Source organism: Lutra lutra, chromosome 1, assembly GCF_902655055.1.
Source record: "Lutra lutra chromosome 1, mLutLut1.2, whole genome shotgun sequence".
In the NCBI taxonomy this organism is placed as follows: Eukaryota; Metazoa; Chordata; class Mammalia; order Carnivora; family Mustelidae; genus Lutra; species Lutra lutra.
Window position 1 is genome coordinate 161,605,599 of NC_062278.1, and position 17,730 is coordinate 161,623,328.

The following is a 17,730-nucleotide window of genomic DNA, read 5'->3' on the forward strand; positions in this document are numbered from 1 at the left end:
TATTTTTTGTCTGTGTTCTGACTTGATTTAGGAGACTTTACCTTGAGGGAGGTTTTTATTTTTAGTCAAGTCTGTTAGTTTTCTGTTATGGTATTTGAATCATATATAGAGAAGCCCTTCCCCATTTCAGGATTTAAAATTTTGTCCTGTATTTTCTCCTGGTGTTTTTTTGTTTTTTTCCTGTTTTTTATTATGTTTGAATTTTTATCTTTCTGAATCTTAAATATATTTTGGGAGAAAGAATGTAGAGACAAGGTATGCTTTAAAATTTTTTTTCCATTTTATATTATTTCTTTTCAGTGTTCCAGAATCCATTGTTTATGCACCACACCCAGTGCTCCATGCAATACGTGCCCTCCATAATACCCACCACCAGGCTCACCCATTCCCTCACCACCCCCCATCCAAAACCCTTAGTGTGTTTCTCAGAGTCCACAGTCTCTCATGGTTTGTCTCCCCTCCGACTCCCATTTGCAAATCAATCAACGTGATAGAACAAATCAGTAAGAGAACAGAGAAGAATCATATGATCCTCTCAATTGATACAGAAAAAGCATTTGACGAGATACAGCATCTGTTCCTGATTAAAACGTTTAAAAGTATAGGGATAGAGGAAACATTCCTCAAATTCATAAAATCTATCTATGAAAAACCCACAGCGAATATCATTCTCAATGGGGAAAAGCTGACACCTTCCCTTTGAGAACAGGAACAAGAGGAAACATTCCTCAAATTCATAAAATCTATCTATGAAAAACCCACAGCGAATATCATTCTCAATGGGGAAAAGCTGACACCTTCCCTTTGAGAACAGGAACACGACAGGGATGCCCACTCTCTCCACTCTTGTCCAACATAGTACTAGAAGTCCTATCAATCGGAACACAAAGCAATCGGAAAACAAAAATAAACAAAAGTTACTCAAATTGGCAATGAAGAAGTCAAACTCTCTCTCTTCACAGATGACATGATACTTTATATGGAAAACCTGAAAGACTCCAGCCCCAAACTACGAGAACTCATTCAGCAATTCAGTAATGTGGCAGGATATAAAAATCAATGCACAGAAATCATTTGCTTTCTTATACACTAGCAATGAAAATATAGAAAGGGAAATTAGAGAATAGATTCCATTTACTATAGCACCAAGAACCGTAAGATACCTCTGAATTAACCTAACTAAAGAAGTAAAGGATCTGTACTCGAGGAACTACAGAACACTCGTGAAAGAAATTGAAGAAGACACAAAGAGATGGAAGACCATTCCATGTTCATGGAGCAGAAGAATAAACATTCTTAAAATGTCTATATTGCCTAGAACAATCTATACTTTCAGTGCCATCCCGATCCAAATTCCACCGGCATTTTTCAAAGAGCTGGAACAAACAATCCTAAAATTTGCATGGAACCAGAAGAGACCCTGAACTGCTAAGGAAATGTTGAAAAAGAAAAACAAAACTGGGGGCATCATGTTCCCTGATTTCAAGCTTTACTACAAAGCTGTGATCACCAAGACAGCATGGTACTGGCACAAAAACAGACACATAGACCAGTGGAACAGAATAGAGAGACCAGATATGGACCCACAACTCTATGGTCAAATAATCTCTGACAGAGCAGGAAAAAATACACAGTAGAAAAAAGACAGTCTCTTCAATAAATGCTGCTGGTAAAATTGGACAGCTATGTAATAGAAGAATGAAGCTCAACCATTCTCTTCCACCATACACAAAGATAAACTCGAAATGGATAAAAGACCTCCAGGTGAGGCAGGAATCTATCAAAATCCTAGAGGAGAACCTAAGTGGTAACCTCTTCGACATCAGTCACGGCAACTTCTTTCAAAACATGTCTCCAAAGACAAAGGAAATAAAAGCAAAAATGAACTTTTGGGACTTCATCAAGATCAAAAGCCTCTGCAAAGCAAACGAAACAGTCAGCAAAACAAAAAGGCAACCCACGGAATGGGAGAAGATATTCACTGATGACACTACAGACAAAGGGCTGATATCCAAGATCTATAAAGAAATTCCTCAAACTCAACCACACAAAGCAGATTATCATGTCAAAAAATGGGCAGAAGACATGAACAGACACTTCTCCAAAGAAGACATACAAATGGCTAACAGGCACATGAAAAAATGTGCATCATCATTAGCCATCAGGGAGATTCAAATCAAAACCACATTGAGATACCACCTTATACCAGTTAGAATGGCCAAAATTAACAAGACAGGAAACAACAAGTATTGGAGAGATGTAATGAAAGGGGAACTCTCTTATACTATTGGTAAGAATGCAAGTTGGTGCAGCCACTTTGGAAAACAGTGTGGAGATTCCTCAAAAATGAAAAATAGAGCTACCTATGACCCTGCAATTGCACTACTGGGTATTTACCCCAAAGATACAGATAAAATGAAAAGAAGGGCCACCTGTACCCCAGTGTTCATAGCAGCAATGGCCACAGTTGCCAAACTGTGGAAAGAACCAAGATGCCCTTCAACGGATGAATGGATAAAGAAGATATGGTCCATATATACAATGGAGTATTATGCCGCCATCAGAAAGGATGAATACCCAACTTTTGTAGCAACATGGAAGGGACTGGAAGAGATTATGCTGAGTAAAAATTTTTTTGATGGATGGATTTTGTGTAGTTTGTGTTCTCCTAAGATAGGAAAATACCTAAAATAGTGATATTCACACCTGTTGATGTCATAATTTATGGTTTCTGCTTTTGGTGTCATGCTTAGGCTTTCTTCACCCTCCAAATTATACAAATACCCACCTTTATTTTATTTTTGCTACTTTGATATTTAGTTTTTATATTTAAGTCTTTGATGAATCTAAAAAGTATTTTGACATATGGTGAGTGAGTTGGTACCGAACTTATTTTCTATACAGCTAACTAGCCCATTTTTTAAATGCCATTTGTTTACACACTTCACAACACTCACCATAGCACATACCCTCCCCGATATCCATAACCCCACCCCCTATCCCAACCCCCTCCCCCCATCAACCCTCAGTTTGTTTTGTGAGATTAAGAGTCACTTATGGTTTGTCTCCCTCCCAATCCCATCTTGTTTCATTTACTCTTCTCCTACCCCCTCGACCCCCCATGTTGCATCTCCTCTCCCTCATATCAGGGAGATCATATGATAGTTGTCTTTCTCCGATTGACTTATTTCGCTAAGCATGATACCCTCTAGTTCCATCCACGTCGTCGCAAATGGCAAGATTTCATTTCTTTTGATGGCTGCATAGTATTCCATTGTGTATATATACCACATCTTCTTTATCCATTCGTCTGTAGATGGACATCTAGGTTCTTTCCATAGTTTGGCTATTGTAGACATTGCTGCTATAAACATTCGGGTGCATGTGCCCCTTCGGATCACTATGTTTGTATCTTTAGGGTAAATACCCAGCACGAGAGACTATGGACTCTGAAAAACGATCTGAGAATTTTGAAGGGGTGGGGGGTGGGAGGTTGGGGGCACCAGGTGGTGGGTATTGTAGAGGGCACGGATTGCATGGAGCACTGGTGTGGTGCAAAAATAATGAATACTGTTATGCTGAAAAAAATAAAAAAATTATAAAAAAAATGCCATTTGTTTATTGAACCATTTCCTCACAAATTTCAAATGCTGTCTTTAATATTTTCAAATTTTTATCTATGGAACTATTCCTTCAATTTTGTTTCATTGATTGCTCAGGTCTTTGTACTAATACCGTACTGTCATTTATTTGAAAAATAAAAATATCAAGTAAAATAAACATAAAACAAGGATAGTTTGGTTTAAAAGACACAAAGGTTGTATTATAAATTTAAAATATTTTTTGGCTTTTCTTCTAAGAGCACTTTAAACTCACATGATAAAGAAGTTTAAATTAATTTGGGGGAATTAACATTTAATATTTTCATTCAGGAATATGGTATATTTTTGAATTTGTGAATGTTTTATGTTTCTCAATTGATTTTTAGAATTTTCTTTGCAAGGGTTAATAATATATGAAGTGTGTATCATTATTGTACTATGTGATTATGTACTTTATTTTTATTTATTTTTTTTTTTTAAAGATTTTATTTATTTATTTGACAGAGAGAAATCACAAGTAGGCAGAGAGGCAGGCAGAGAGAGAGGAGGAAGCAGGCTCCCTGCTGAGCAGAAAGCCCAATGTGGGGCTCGAACCCAGGACCTGGGATCATGACCTGAGCCGAAGGCAGTGGCTTAACCCACTGAGCCACCCAGGCGCCCCAGTGATTATGTACTTTAAAAAAGAATAGTTGTTGGGGGTACCTGGGTGATTCAGTTAGTTAGGCATCCAGCTCTTGATTTCAGCTCAGGACATGGTCTCAGGGCATCGTGATTGAGCCCAGATTGAGCCTAAAGTTAAGCTCCATTGCCTGCTTGAAATTCTCTCTCTCTTTCTCCGTCTGTCCCTCCTTGCATGCCTGCGTGTGTGTGCGTATGTGCGTGAGGACACGCTTGCTCGCTTACTCTCTCTCAAAAAAAAAAAAAAATAGTTGTTAAGAGAGTACATTTTCAGAGTTCTCATCACAAGGAGAAAAATTTTTTTTTTTGTTGCATCTCTGTGAGATGGGTGTTAGCTGAATCTAGTGTAACAGTTTAAAATATATGTAAATCTAATCATCATGCTATATGCCTTAAACTTATACAGTAATATATATCAATTCTCAGTGAGACTGGAAAAAATTTTGATAATTAAAAAATTTAAATTTTTTGAAATTAAAAGGACTAGAAAGATATAAAGTAAGTTATTAAATGGTTATCTCTGCTCAAATGATAGGTGATTTGGGAGTTTATTTTCTTGGTGCCTGCCTGTTTTCAGAAGTTTAATATTTATGCATGTATAACTTCTTTATACATGTTTAAATATTAAAAGTCACAATTCCAGAACACTTATGTGGCATGTTTTAAGTATAGTGATATATGAAATATATATAAATAGTTCTAATGAGAAAAATAAATTTATGTTCAAAAATACCATTGGAAAATAAAATCACTTAAAGCTTTTTATCTGAATGAAAATAAGTATAACTTTAATTGCTCATAATAATTTTAAATGTTGGCTAACTGAAGGTGATGTCAAAAGCTGAGTAAATTTATGATTTCTGTTAGTTTCTCTTAACAGAGAAATTTTTAAGTCAATATTCAGTATTTCAAATAATATAGAATTGTCAGTTGGCCATAAGCTAGTGGTTTAAGTAACATCTAATATATTTTAAATAATCTGGTAAGCCTCATAGCTTAATATGGAATGCAGGAATATTCACTTATACTTTTTAACCATAATCTCTTCACAGTGTAGATTTTCAGAAAAGGTGATTATTAAAGAAGAAAAAGAAAATATTTTTGAAGTTTGCAAAAGGTCGGTACCATTTTTAATTATGTAATTTTAATATAGTCATGTAGTTTGTATTTTGAGTGTGTTTTTCATTCTCTGCTCTATGTACTTGGGCTACTGTGCCTTAAGCCTTACATGGATATTATTAATTGGTGTATCAGATATACTCAGATGTCAGAGATACTTTCAGTTACCTTAAAGCTGTGACAAAGATTTTTGAGCCATTAAAATATTTTTTGAGGAAGGAATAGGGTATAGTGATAAAAGAAAAAAGAATGTGGAATGTGTACGTGACTTTTATGGAGGTAAAATGACAAGAAATCAGATGAATATTGCAGTTTGCAGGTATCTGATTTGGTTGTGGTAATTAATACTAATAGTTACAGTACACAATTAGTACTAATAGTTACAGTACACTCACTAGAACATATGCAAATACCAAACTTAGAATCAGAGGGCACCTTGGAGATCACCTGACCCATCCTGCACCCCAGTTTTGCTGTTGAGGCAAGGTATACTCAGATCAGGTGACAAATGTATTCAAGTACTTTTATATTAAGGCTGTAGTTTTCAAAGTGTGATCCTTGTAGCAGCAGAATCGAATGCGAGCATGTCAGAAATAAAAATTATTTGGTCCTGTCCCTGACCTGCTGAATTAGCAACTCTGGAGATGGGGCCCATCAGTCTGTTTCACTAAGGCCACCAGCTGATCCTAATACGTGCTCAAGTTTGAGAACCTTTGTATGAAGGAAAAGCCTAGGTAAGAATTAGATTGGCACAAAAACCCAGTTTGATCCATGACCATTTGAAATTTTAAAAGGGAAAAAATGACAAAAGTTAACTGTTTTTCTTCTATTGAAAGCATTTTGCTTACAAACCAAATAGGGTCATTGCAGCCTGAAGAGTTTTATCATCAGTTTGATTCTACCATAATGACCAGGAGTGTGACACTGGACAAGTCACTACGTTACCCCAAGCTTCAGTCATCCAATCAAAAACAAAAGAATTTTGCTAATCTTTTACATCTGTAAAATTCTGTAATTCTTATTTGTTTCTTCTGTATTTTTGTTTTTGTTTTGAGAAATGTTATATTGATTGCACATATTAGTGATGTCCTAAGTTGGAAAGAGAAGTGATTATCTTTATTTTCTGTTGTGTGCATGTGAGCAGATGCATGAGCAGGAGAAGGGTCAGAGGGAGAAGGAGACTCCCCACTGAGAGGAGAAGCCTAATGCAGGGCTTGATCCCAGGACCCTGGGATCATGACCTGAGCCAGAGGCAGACACTTCACTGCTTACCTGACTGGACACACAGGCGCCTCTGTAATTTTTAAGCTCTGTCAATGCTGCTAAGTTGAAACTGTTAAAAGCGTGAGACCCTCTTCTTTCTTACTATTTTTATTCTCCTCTGACCCAGGGAACCCCAGCTGAAAAAGCTTGTTAGAATTGTTTTTAAGGTAAAATATAGTATCTGAGTGATTTTTCTCCTAAAAACTGAATTCATTTCTATCAGTCAGCTTTGAGATACTTTCCACTCTCCCCCTTGCTTATTTCTTTTTCTAGGTAAGTGAAACTCCAGAAAACTCTTTAAGTTTTTCTAAAACTGGTTATATAGGATCTCATGTATCAAAATAAAGTCAAAGCTGTTTAAATCTAAGCAACCAAGAACAGTACATTTTTTATACCTTCTTCCCAATGGAAGCTCTCAAATACATGTATAATTTTATTAAATATACTTGTTCTGAAGAATAATTTATAATTCATTTATTTCACTGTACTGTCAATAGAATAATTGGATGATCTTTTCTGAATTAGAATGCTAGCTCAGTTCCTTCTCAGCCTTTTTGTCTAGCATGATCAAAAATATTCTGCTCTACTTTTAACCCAACCACCTTACTCCTACCCTATCCTGGCCATTTACCAAGCTTTTGTTTCCTATTTAAGAAGGCAAGAACACTTACTGAAAATACTGAAGAATCATAGTATACAACATGGTATATAACATATACATAGTGTGTTAGGTTGTGTTTCCACTTATTTGATTCTCATTACTTTAATGTTCTTAGAGTAATTTGAATTCTGGTTTTGGCTTTTGTGCTCACACAGTGAAGATTCTAAAAATGCAGAGCTTGTGGTTGGTGAAAGTCAGCTAGCAGTACTGGCCCCAAAACCTCTATGCTTATCAGTGCCACCTTTGAATATAAGTGGTCATCAAGAAGACATATTACTGAAGCCCTGGATGAATGGTACTATTTTCTTAGTAAGATTCTGTTGTCTTTTGATAATATAGAAACAGGATTTTTTTTTTCACCAAAAACGAAAAAGTTTATAAAAATCAAAGCAAGCCTAGAATATGTTAAAATTGGAAAGTTTGTATACCTTTGCTTAGAACTTTTGGTGGAATAATTTCTTAAATATCTGTATTTATGTGATAGCGGTAGTACAGATAAATTATAGGTTATTCCTAAAATATTCATATTTTGTTGAATATTTTAGAATTTCATAATGTATTTTAGAATCTGTGTCAGTTTTTTTGATAATCCATAATGGTTTGAACAAAATAAACTAGACTGGAGGATGAATTTAGAAACAATAAAATTTCTTTGTGTAGCCCACGTCTAATTCTTCCGTACTTTCCTGTTATTTACTTTGTGCTGCTGGTATTGCGTACTACAGCAGCATGCCCAGATGATTGTGTGTTTTATCTTAAAAAACCTTAACAGTTTTTATAATGAAAATTACAGCAAAGCTATGCAGCAGAAACTTAAGCTTGTCCCAAATTCATCTCAATGCTGCCAAGTGAAAAATGAAATTATTTAAAATAAACTTTTTTTTTTTTTAATCTTTAGAGAAAAACACTTCTAAATGTCCTAATTCTCATTTTAAAAGACCAATGTTAAGGGAGAGAATGCCTGGTGTATTAGTAGCTCAGGCAGCCATAACAAAATACCACAGACCGGGAGGCCTAAATGACAGAAATTTATTTCACACAGTTATGGAGGCTAGAAGTCTATGATCAGGTTTCTGGCAGGATTCCGTTCTGGCTCTCATCCTGACATGCAGATGGCTGCCTTCTTGCTAAGTCCTCACATGGCCTTCCCTTGATGCATACATGTGGAGTGAGAGAGCAACACTCTGATGTCTCTTCTTATGAAGACACTAATTCCATCAGAGTAGTGTTTCACTCTTTTTTTTAAAAGATTTTATTTATTTATTTGACAGAGACACAGCAAGAGAGGGAACAAAAGCAAGGGGAGAGGGAGAAGCAGACTTCCTGCCAAGCAGCGAGCCCAATGGGGGATTCCATCCCAGGACCCGGGAATCATGACCAGAGCCAAAGGCAGATGCTTAGAGAGAGAGCCACCCAGAAGCCCCTCATTGTCTCAATTTTATGACCCCATGTGTCCTTAATTAGCTCTGTAAAAGACCCTATCTTCAAGATTTTATTTATTGATTGATTGATTGATTGATTGATTGACAGAGGGATAGAGTGAGAGAGTGTGCACGCACAAGCAGACAGAGCTCCAGGCAGCGGGGAGAGGGAGAAGCAGGCTCCCCGCTGAGCTGGGAGCCTGATGCGGGCCTAGATCCCAGGACCCTGGGATCATGACCTGAGCCAAAAGCTTGACTAACTGAGCCACCCAGGTGCCCCGAAAAGGCCCTATCTTCAAATAAATTCACCTTGGGGGTTAGGACTTGAACATATGAATTTGTGGGGGGTACATAGCTCATTTTGTAATACCTGGGTTTGTCGGTTTTCTTTCCTTAGAAATTTTAATTGTGTATCATATATGTCTGCTTAATACAGAGACTGTCATTTGAATACAGTGTTCAGTGCTGCCGTATAAGGCTTTTAAGAAAGTACCTTCCACTTAAAATGAGTTTTACATCTAGGCCTAGAAATACCTAAGGAGCAGCTAAGACGTAATCATTTTTTATTTCACAGGCACACACTGTAGCATCATAGTCTGTGAATTGAGATGAGTAGTCCAAAGTGAAACTTTAAAGCAGAGAGTAGTGGTAATCTGTTTCATTGTTATGAAGGGAACAAGTTATAACATGTTTGTGTGTGATGTCATTCTTAATCATTTCTAGATTTCAGATTTCCAGGAAAACATTCTCTCCTAAAGCTGCAAAATCCTGAAACTTGTGAAATATTTAAGAGGGAAAAAAATTTAGGGGTAAGTCCTACATATTAAAAAAAAAATCCTATAAAGCACATATTTTGGTTGTATTGCCCTATCATTTTTAAAGCACTTCTGGCCATTTACAGATTTTGAATGGCAGTTGGTGGTAAGAAGCAGAAAATGAGTAGTGATTCATCGGATATTCACAAATAGCATAAGACATTGAAAGCAGAAGGCCGGGTGGGTAGGGTGGAGAGGGGATATCCAAAACAGAAAATGTAAAATGAATAGTACCCTGTGATGGAATAAAAAGCTAGTGATTAAATTAAAGCAGTTGATAAGAAAAGTTTGTTGTAAATATTTGATTCTACCATTTCTCTTTCTGTTAATCAGAAAAGCTACAGAGAACTTAGGTTATAAATAACTGCATCTGAAATATGCATATTATAATAGAATAACTTTTTATAAAAGCAAAAGGGGCACGTATATGAGAAAGGGGAGGGAATGTATAAGCTTTTAAAAACATGTAAAGCAGTAGTAACTTTAGAATATTTTACACTGAAGGAAATTGCAAAATTTCAGACAAATCATTTTAAATTGTTTTTTTTTTTCATTATTTTTGAAAATATAAATTGGTTGAAAGTTTTTTTTATCAGGTCAGCAAACAATTTGGTTGATACTGTTTTGGGTTTATAATACTTCTGATTCCTTTAAATACTTTCTCACTTGATTATGGTATTTTACAATTACATAAAGGATTTATCTAATTTTCTAGGTGTTCCAGAAGCCCTTAGGGTTGATGCTACCACATAGATACTGCAAATTTCATTTTAATACGTTACGTGGCTGTGAGCGATCACAATGCAAGTTTGCTCATGTGCCTGAGCAAGGGGATGAGAAGGTAAAATATGTAAAGTCTTTGAAGAAGAGATTGTTTTAATAATCATCTCAGTCATACTTTTTTTTAATTTAATTTTTTTTCAGTGTTCCAAGATTCATTGTTTATGTACCACACCCAGCACTCCACGCAATATGCAATACGTGCCCTCCTTAACACCCACCACCAGACTCACCCAACCTCCCCACCCTCCTCCTCTCCAAATTCCTCGTTTGTTTTCCAAAGTGGCTGCACCAACTTGCATTCTTACCAATAGTATAAGAGAGTTCCCCTTTCATTACATCTCTCCAATACTTGTTGTTTCCTGTCTTGTTAATTTTGGCCATTCTAACTGGTATAAGGTGGTATCTCAATGTGGTTTTGATTTGAATCTCCCTGATGGCTAATGATGATGCACATTTTTTCATGTGCCTGTTAGCCATTTGTATGTCTTCTTTGGAGAAGTGTCTGTTCATGTCTTCTGCCCATTTTTTGACATGATAATCTGCTTTGTGTGGTTGAGTTTGAGGAATTTCTTTATAGATCTTGGATATCAGCCCTTTGTCTGTAGTGTCATCAGTGAATATCTTCTCCCATTCCGTGGGTTGCCTTTTTGTTTTGCTGACTGTTTCGTTTGCTTTGCAGAGGCTTTTGATCTTGATGAAGTCCCAAAAGTTCATTTTTGCTTTTATTTCCTTTGTCTTTGGAGACATGTTTTGAAAGAAGTTGCCGTGACTGATGTCGAAGAGGTTACCACTTAGGTTCTCCTCTAGGATTTTGATAGATTCCTGCCTCACCTGGAGGTCTTTTATCCATTTCGAGTTTATCTTTGTGTATGGTGGAAGAGAATGGTTGAGCTTCATTCTTCTATTACATAGCTGTCCAATTTTACCAGCAGCATTTATTGAAGAGACTGTCTTTTTTCTACTGTGTATTTTTTCCTGCTCTGTCAGAGATTATTTGACCATAGAGTTGTGGGTCCATATCTGGTCTCTCTATTCTGTTCCACTGGTCTATGTGTCTGTTTTTGTGCCAGTACCATGCTGTCTTGGTGATCACAGCTTTGTAGTAAAGCTTGAAATCAGGGAACATGATGCCCCCAGTTTTGTTTTTCTTTTTCAACATTTCCTTAGCAGTTCAGGGTCTCTTCTGGTTCCATGCAAATTTTAGGATTGTTTGTTCCAGCTCTTTGAAAAATGCCGGTGGAATTTGGATCGGGATGGCACTGAAAGTATAGATTGTTCTAGGCAATATAGACATTTTAAGAATGTTTATTCTTCTGCTCCATGAACATGGAATGGTCTTCCATCTCTTTGTGTCTTCTTCAATTTCTTTCACGAGTGTTCTGTAGTTCCTCGAGTACAGATCCTTTACTTCTTTAGTTAGGTTAATTCAGAGGTATCTTACGGTTCTTGGTGCTATAGTAAATGGAATCTATTCTCTAATTTCCCTTTCTATATTTTCATTGCTAGTGTATAAGAAAGCAAATGATTTCTGTGCATTGATTTTTATATCCTGCCACATTACTGAATTGCTGAATGAGTTCTCGTAGTTTGGGGCTGGAGTCTTTCAGGTTTTCCATATAAAGTATCATGTCATCTGTGAAGAGAGAGAGTTTGACTTCTTCATTGCCAATTTGAGTAACTTTTGTTTATTTTTGTTTTCCGATTGCTTTGTGTTCCGATTGATAGGACTTCTAGTACTATGTTGGACAAGAGTGGAGAGAGTGGGCATCCCTGTCGTGTTCCTGTTCTCAAAGGGAAGGTGTCAGCTTTTCCCCATTGAGAATGATATTCGCTGTGGGTTTTTCATAGATAGATTTTATGAATTTGAGGAATGTTTCCTCTATCCCTATACTTTTTTTTTTTTTAAAGATTTTTTATTTATTTATCAGAGAGAGAGGGAGAGAAAGCAAGCACAGGCAGACAGAATGGCAGGCAGAGGCAGAGGGAGAAGCAGGCTCCCCGCCGAGCAAGGAACCCGATGTGGGACTCGATCCCAGGACGCTGGGATCATGACCTGAGCCGAAGGCAGCTGCTTAACCAACTGAGCCACCCAGGCGCCCCTATCCCTATACTTTTAAACATTTTAATCAGGAACAGATGCTGTATCTCGTCAAATGCTTTTTCTGTATCAATTGAGAGGACCATTTGAACATTCTTCTCTCTTTTATTAATTTGTTCTGTTACTTTGATTGATATTCAAATGTTGAACCACCCTTGCAACACAGGAATAAATCCCACCTGCACATGGTGGATAATCTTTTTATTGTATTGTTGGATCCTGTTAGCTAGGATCTTGATGAGAATCTTGGCATCCATATTCATCAGGGATATTGGTCTGAAATTCTCCTTTTTGATGGGGTCTTTGTCTGGTTTGGGGGGTCAGGGTAATGCTGGCTTCGTAGAAAGAGTCTGGAAGTTTTCCTTTTTCAATTTTTTGAAACAGCTTTAGGAGAATAGGTATTATTTCTTCTTTGAATGTTTGGTAGAATTCTCCAGGGAATCCATCAGGTCCTGGGCCTTGTTTTTTGCGAGGTTTTTGATCACTGCTTCAATCTTGTTACTTGATATTGGTCTATTCAGGTTGTTAGTTTCTTCCTGATTCAGTTTTGGAAGTTTATAGGTTTCTAGGAATACATCCATTTCTTCTAGGTTGCTTAACTTATTGGCATGTAACTGTTGGTAATAATTTCTGATGATTGTTTCTATTTCCTTGGTGTTAGTCATGATCTCTCCCCTTTCATTCATAATTTTATTAATTTGGGTCCTCTCTCTTTTCTTTTGGATTAGTTTGGCCAGTGGTTTATCAATTTTATTGATTCTTTTAAAAAACCAGCTTCTGGTTTCATTGATGTGTTCTACTGTGTCTCTAGTTTCTATCTCATTGATCTCTGCTCTAATCTTGATTGTTTCCCTCTTGTGTGTGGGGTTGGTTTAATTTGTTGTTGATTCTCCAGTTCTTTAAGGTATAGAGACAGCTGGTATATTCTGGCTTTTTCATTTTTTTTGAGGGAGGCTTGGGTGGCTATGTATTTTTCCCTTAGGACCGCTTTTGCTGTATCCCATAAGTTTTGGACCGAAGTGTCTTCATTCTTATTGGTTTCCATGAATTGTTTCAGTTCTTCCTTGAGTTCCTGGTTGACCCAAACATTCTTAAGCAGGGTGGTCTTTAGCTTCCAAGTGTTTGAATTCCTTCCAAACTTTTTCTTGTGATTAAGTTCCAGTTTCAAAGCATTGTGGTCTGAGAATATGCAGGGAATAATCTTAATATTTTGGTATTGGTTGAGCCTGATTTGTGACCCAGTATGTGGTCTATTCTGGAGAAAGCTCCCTGTGTGCTCAAGAAGAATGAGTATTCTGCTGTTTTAGGATCGAATGTTCTGTATGTATCTATGAGGTCCATCTGGTCCAATGTGTCATTAAAAGCTTTTATTTCTCGGAGAAAGACAACTATCATATGATCTCCCTGATATGAGGGAGAGGAGATGCAACATGGGGGGTTGAGGGGGTAGGAGAAGAGTAAATGAAACAAGATGGGATTGGGAGGGAGACAAACAAGTGACTCTTAATCTCACTAAACAAACTGAGGGTTGATGGGGGGAGGGGGTTGGGAGAGGGGGTGGGGTTATGGATATTGGGGAGGGTATGTGCTATGGTGAGTGTTGTGAAGTGTGTAAACCTGGCGATTCGCAGACCTGTACCCCTGGGGATAAAAATATATGTTTATAAAGCTGTAAAAAAAAAAAAAAAAAAAAAAAAAAGCTTTTATTTCTTTATTGATTTTCTGCTTGGATGATATGTCTATTACTGAGAGTGGTGTGTTAAGATCCCCTACTATTAATGTATTCATATCAATATGGCTGTTTATTTTGATTAACAGTTGGCTCATGTAGTTGGCTGCTCCCATGTTGGGGGCATAAATATTTAAAATTGTTAGATCTTCTTTGGGGATAAACCCTTTAAGAATGATGTAATGTACTTCTATATTTCTGCCTAAAGACTTTAGTTTAAAATCTAATTATCTGGGGTGCCTAGGTGGCTCAATGGGTTAAGCCTCTGCCTTCTGCTCAGGTCCTGATCTCAGGGTTGTGGGCTCAAGCTCTAACATTGGGCTCTCTGCTCAGTGGGGAGTCTGCTTCTCTCCTCTCTCTGCCTGCCTCTCTGCCTACTTGTGATCTCTCTCTCTCTCTCTCAGATAAATAAATAAAATTTTTATAAAAATATGTAATTTATCTGATATGAGAATTGCTACCCCAGATTTCTTTTGAGGCCTGTTGGCATGAAAGATGGTTTTCCATCCCTTCACTTTCAGTCTGGTTGTATCTTTAGGTTCCAAATGGGTCTCTTGTGGACAGCATATGGATGGGGCCTGTTTTATCCAATCTGCAACCCTGTGCCATTTTATGGCAGCATTTAGGCCGTTCACATTGGGAGTAATTATTGAAAGATAAGTTTTTATTGATATCATGTTGCCTGTGAAGTCCTTGTTTCTATACATTGTCTCTAAATTTCTGTTCTCTGTCACTCTTGGGTTCTTTCTTCTTTTATAGAACCCCCCTTAATATTTCTTGTAGTGCCAGCTTGATGGTCACATACTCTTTTAAACCTTGAAGGTCTTGGAAGCTCTTTATCTCTCCATCCATTTTGATTGTCAACCTTGCTGGCTAAAGTATTCTTGGCTGCATGTTCTTCTCATTTAGTGCCCTGAATATATCTTGCCAGCCCTTTCTGGCTTGCTGGGTTTCTGTGGACAGGTCTGACGTTATTCTAGTGGACCTTCCTCTGTATATAAGGAAACTCTTCTCCCTAGATGCCCTCAGAAGCACTTGTCTAAAATTATGATTTGTCAGTTTCACAATTATGTGCCTTTTAGGTCTTTCTAGATTCGTTGATATTGGCATGTGTCCTTTCTGTCTCTAGGACAGGAACCCTTGTTCTGTTCCTCAGACTGGGAGAATTTTCATCCAGAATTTGTTCAACTATATCTTCTCTTCTGTCTTTTTCCACCCCCTCAGTGATTCCAGTGATTCTGATGTTGGAATGTTTCATGGCATCATTTATTTCCCTAATTCTGTTTTCATGTCTTCTAAGCTGTTTGTTCCATGCCTCCTCCTGATCATTTTTCTCTATCATTTTGTCCTCTAGATCACTAATTCTTTCTTTTGCCTCTGTTACCCTAGCTGTTAGAGTATTTAGATTAAATTGGATCTCCTTGATAGCATTTTAACTTCTGCTCTGATGGCTCTCACTGCCTTTAGAGATTCTGTGTTGTCACTAATGGTTTTCTCCAACCTAGCTATTGCCTGGATAATTGTTACCCTGAATTCCCTTTCTGACATACTGTTTATTTCTATATCCAATAGTTTTGATGGAGAGGACATAGTCTCTGAATTTTTCCTCTGTTGGATGTTCCTCCTCCTAGTCATTTTGGTGAGAGGTGGTTAAGGGGTTTTATAGCTGAATATATCAACCACGATCCAGGCATGGTGCACCCTGGAATGCTTCGGAGCAATTGGAGTCACCCCCAAATAGAATGAAAAAAGAAAAAAGGGAAGAGAGAAAGTGAGAGAGAGAAAGAAAAAAAAAAGAGTGAAAACGCAGCCCGAATGAGGCCAAAAAGTAAGATTTATAAGGTATATAAACAAAAACAGACAAAAAGACTGACAAAAGTAAATGACAAGAAAGAAGGAAAAAAAAAAGAACCCAGTCAAAATGAACCCCAAAAATAAGGTTTATATAATACCAGAACAAAAACAAATACACAGAGAAACTGACAGAAGAAAAAGATGGGCGGGTGGCTATAAATCCTCGCAGTGAGAGAGGAAGGTTATTTTGGTTCTTCCTGGGTTTATCTTGTTATCTTTGTTAAAGGACTCAACTTTCCAGAGATAAAGGGAGATTAAAACTGGTTTATATATGGGGTAGTATTGAATAGGGAAAAAGGATTACCTTGAAGCTTATATCTATATGTTTTAAAAAAAAAAAAAAAAACGCAGGTATATGTATGAAAAAAGTTAAAGTTAAAAGTAAGTATGGAGGGCGCCTGGGTGGCTCAGTGGGTTAAGCCGCTGCCTTCGGCTCAGGTCATGATCTCGGGGTCCTGGGATCGAGTCCCGCATCGGGCTCTCTGCTCAGCAGGGAGCCTGCTTCCCTCTCTCTCTCTCTCTCTGCCTGCCTCTCCATCTACTTGTGATCTCTCTCTGTCAAATAAATAAATAAAATCTTTAAAAAAAAAAAAGTATGGAGTATGTTTTATTGAACCTCTAGTTGTAATGGTAGGTAGGGTAAAAAGATTAAAAGAACAAGAATCGTGAGAATGAATTAAAAACAAACAAAAAAACCCGTATCTATGAAATATACAGGTTTTAGGGCAATACCAGGAGCTTAATATATTGTTTTCTCCTGATGTCGGGGTTTTACAGTTTTATGGGGACCCTGTGGTGGTTGTCCTCTTGTTCTTTTGGCTTGCCTCTTGGGGTAGGGGCCTGCTGTGTTGTTTTCTTTCAGTCAATCTTGCTTGGGTTGAATTGTTCTGCTGCCTATAAAGAGGGGCTGGGCTCTGGAAACCAGTTTTTCAGGCTTTTGTTCTCTGGAGGTTTTGTTTGTTTATTTGTTTGTTTTTGGCTGCTCTTTGTGGCTTTTTGTAGGTTTAGTGTTAAGGAAACTCCACTCAGACCTCTGCGTCAGAGGGATGCCTCCGTCTGCTCCCCTCTGGGTGGTCCAGAACACACAGACTCCCCCTCTGCAAATTCTGCAAGCTGAAATGCAAGGTCCCACAGGCAGTGCTTGTCCCCAGCCACTGTCTCAGGGGTCACTTGAAGTGCCTGTTTGTCTCTGCACACCCCTGTGCCACTAAATCCGGGAGCGAATTTGGTCCAGGGAGCCTGCTTTTGGTGGCTGCCTTTGCCAGGACTGCTGTCTGGGGACCGGGCCCATGCTGCCAGAGATCATGCTGAGTTCCTTCAGGTGCAAGCTGGGAGTGTCCAGACCCTTGGCTGGTTCTAGAGACCACTGACTAGTGTCCACATCAAGGTCTCTCAGGCACAAGTGGGGACTGTGTGGTCAGACCCTGGTCATGCAGTGCACACAGAGCGTAAAAGGCTGTGGTTCTAGAGAGCGCCCACCAGACGGCCTCATCGAGGGTGGGAATGCACCCTGCCAGAGGTGGTGCAAGCAGCACACAGCTGGGTGGTGCAGGGACCAGGAACTGGAGGCTCTGTGGCACTCTCTCCTGCAAGGGTGGTTGCCAGCGCTGGCGGTCCTCGGTCCAAGGTTTTAGGCCTGTGCCCATGACTGCCGGATTCCACCAGTTACCCCTTAAGATCTTTTGCTCTTTTTAAGTGCTTTTAACC

The 17,730-nt window shown here is 38.1% G+C and overlaps 1 protein-coding gene across 1 annotated transcript in view; it reads left to right on the plus strand.

Moving 5' to 3' along the window:
• TOPAZ1 (testis and ovary specific TOPAZ 1) overlaps nucleotides 1–17,730 on the plus strand; it is a 119,456-nt gene that overhangs the window by 33,129 nt on the left and 68,597 nt on the right. Inside the window, 4 exon segments of the mRNA XM_047742265.1 lie at nucleotides 5,333–5,397; nucleotides 7,479–7,618; nucleotides 9,468–9,553; nucleotides 10,275–10,400. Coding sequence (XP_047598221.1) covers nucleotides 5,333–5,397; nucleotides 7,479–7,618; nucleotides 9,468–9,553; nucleotides 10,275–10,400 — 417 coding nt within the window.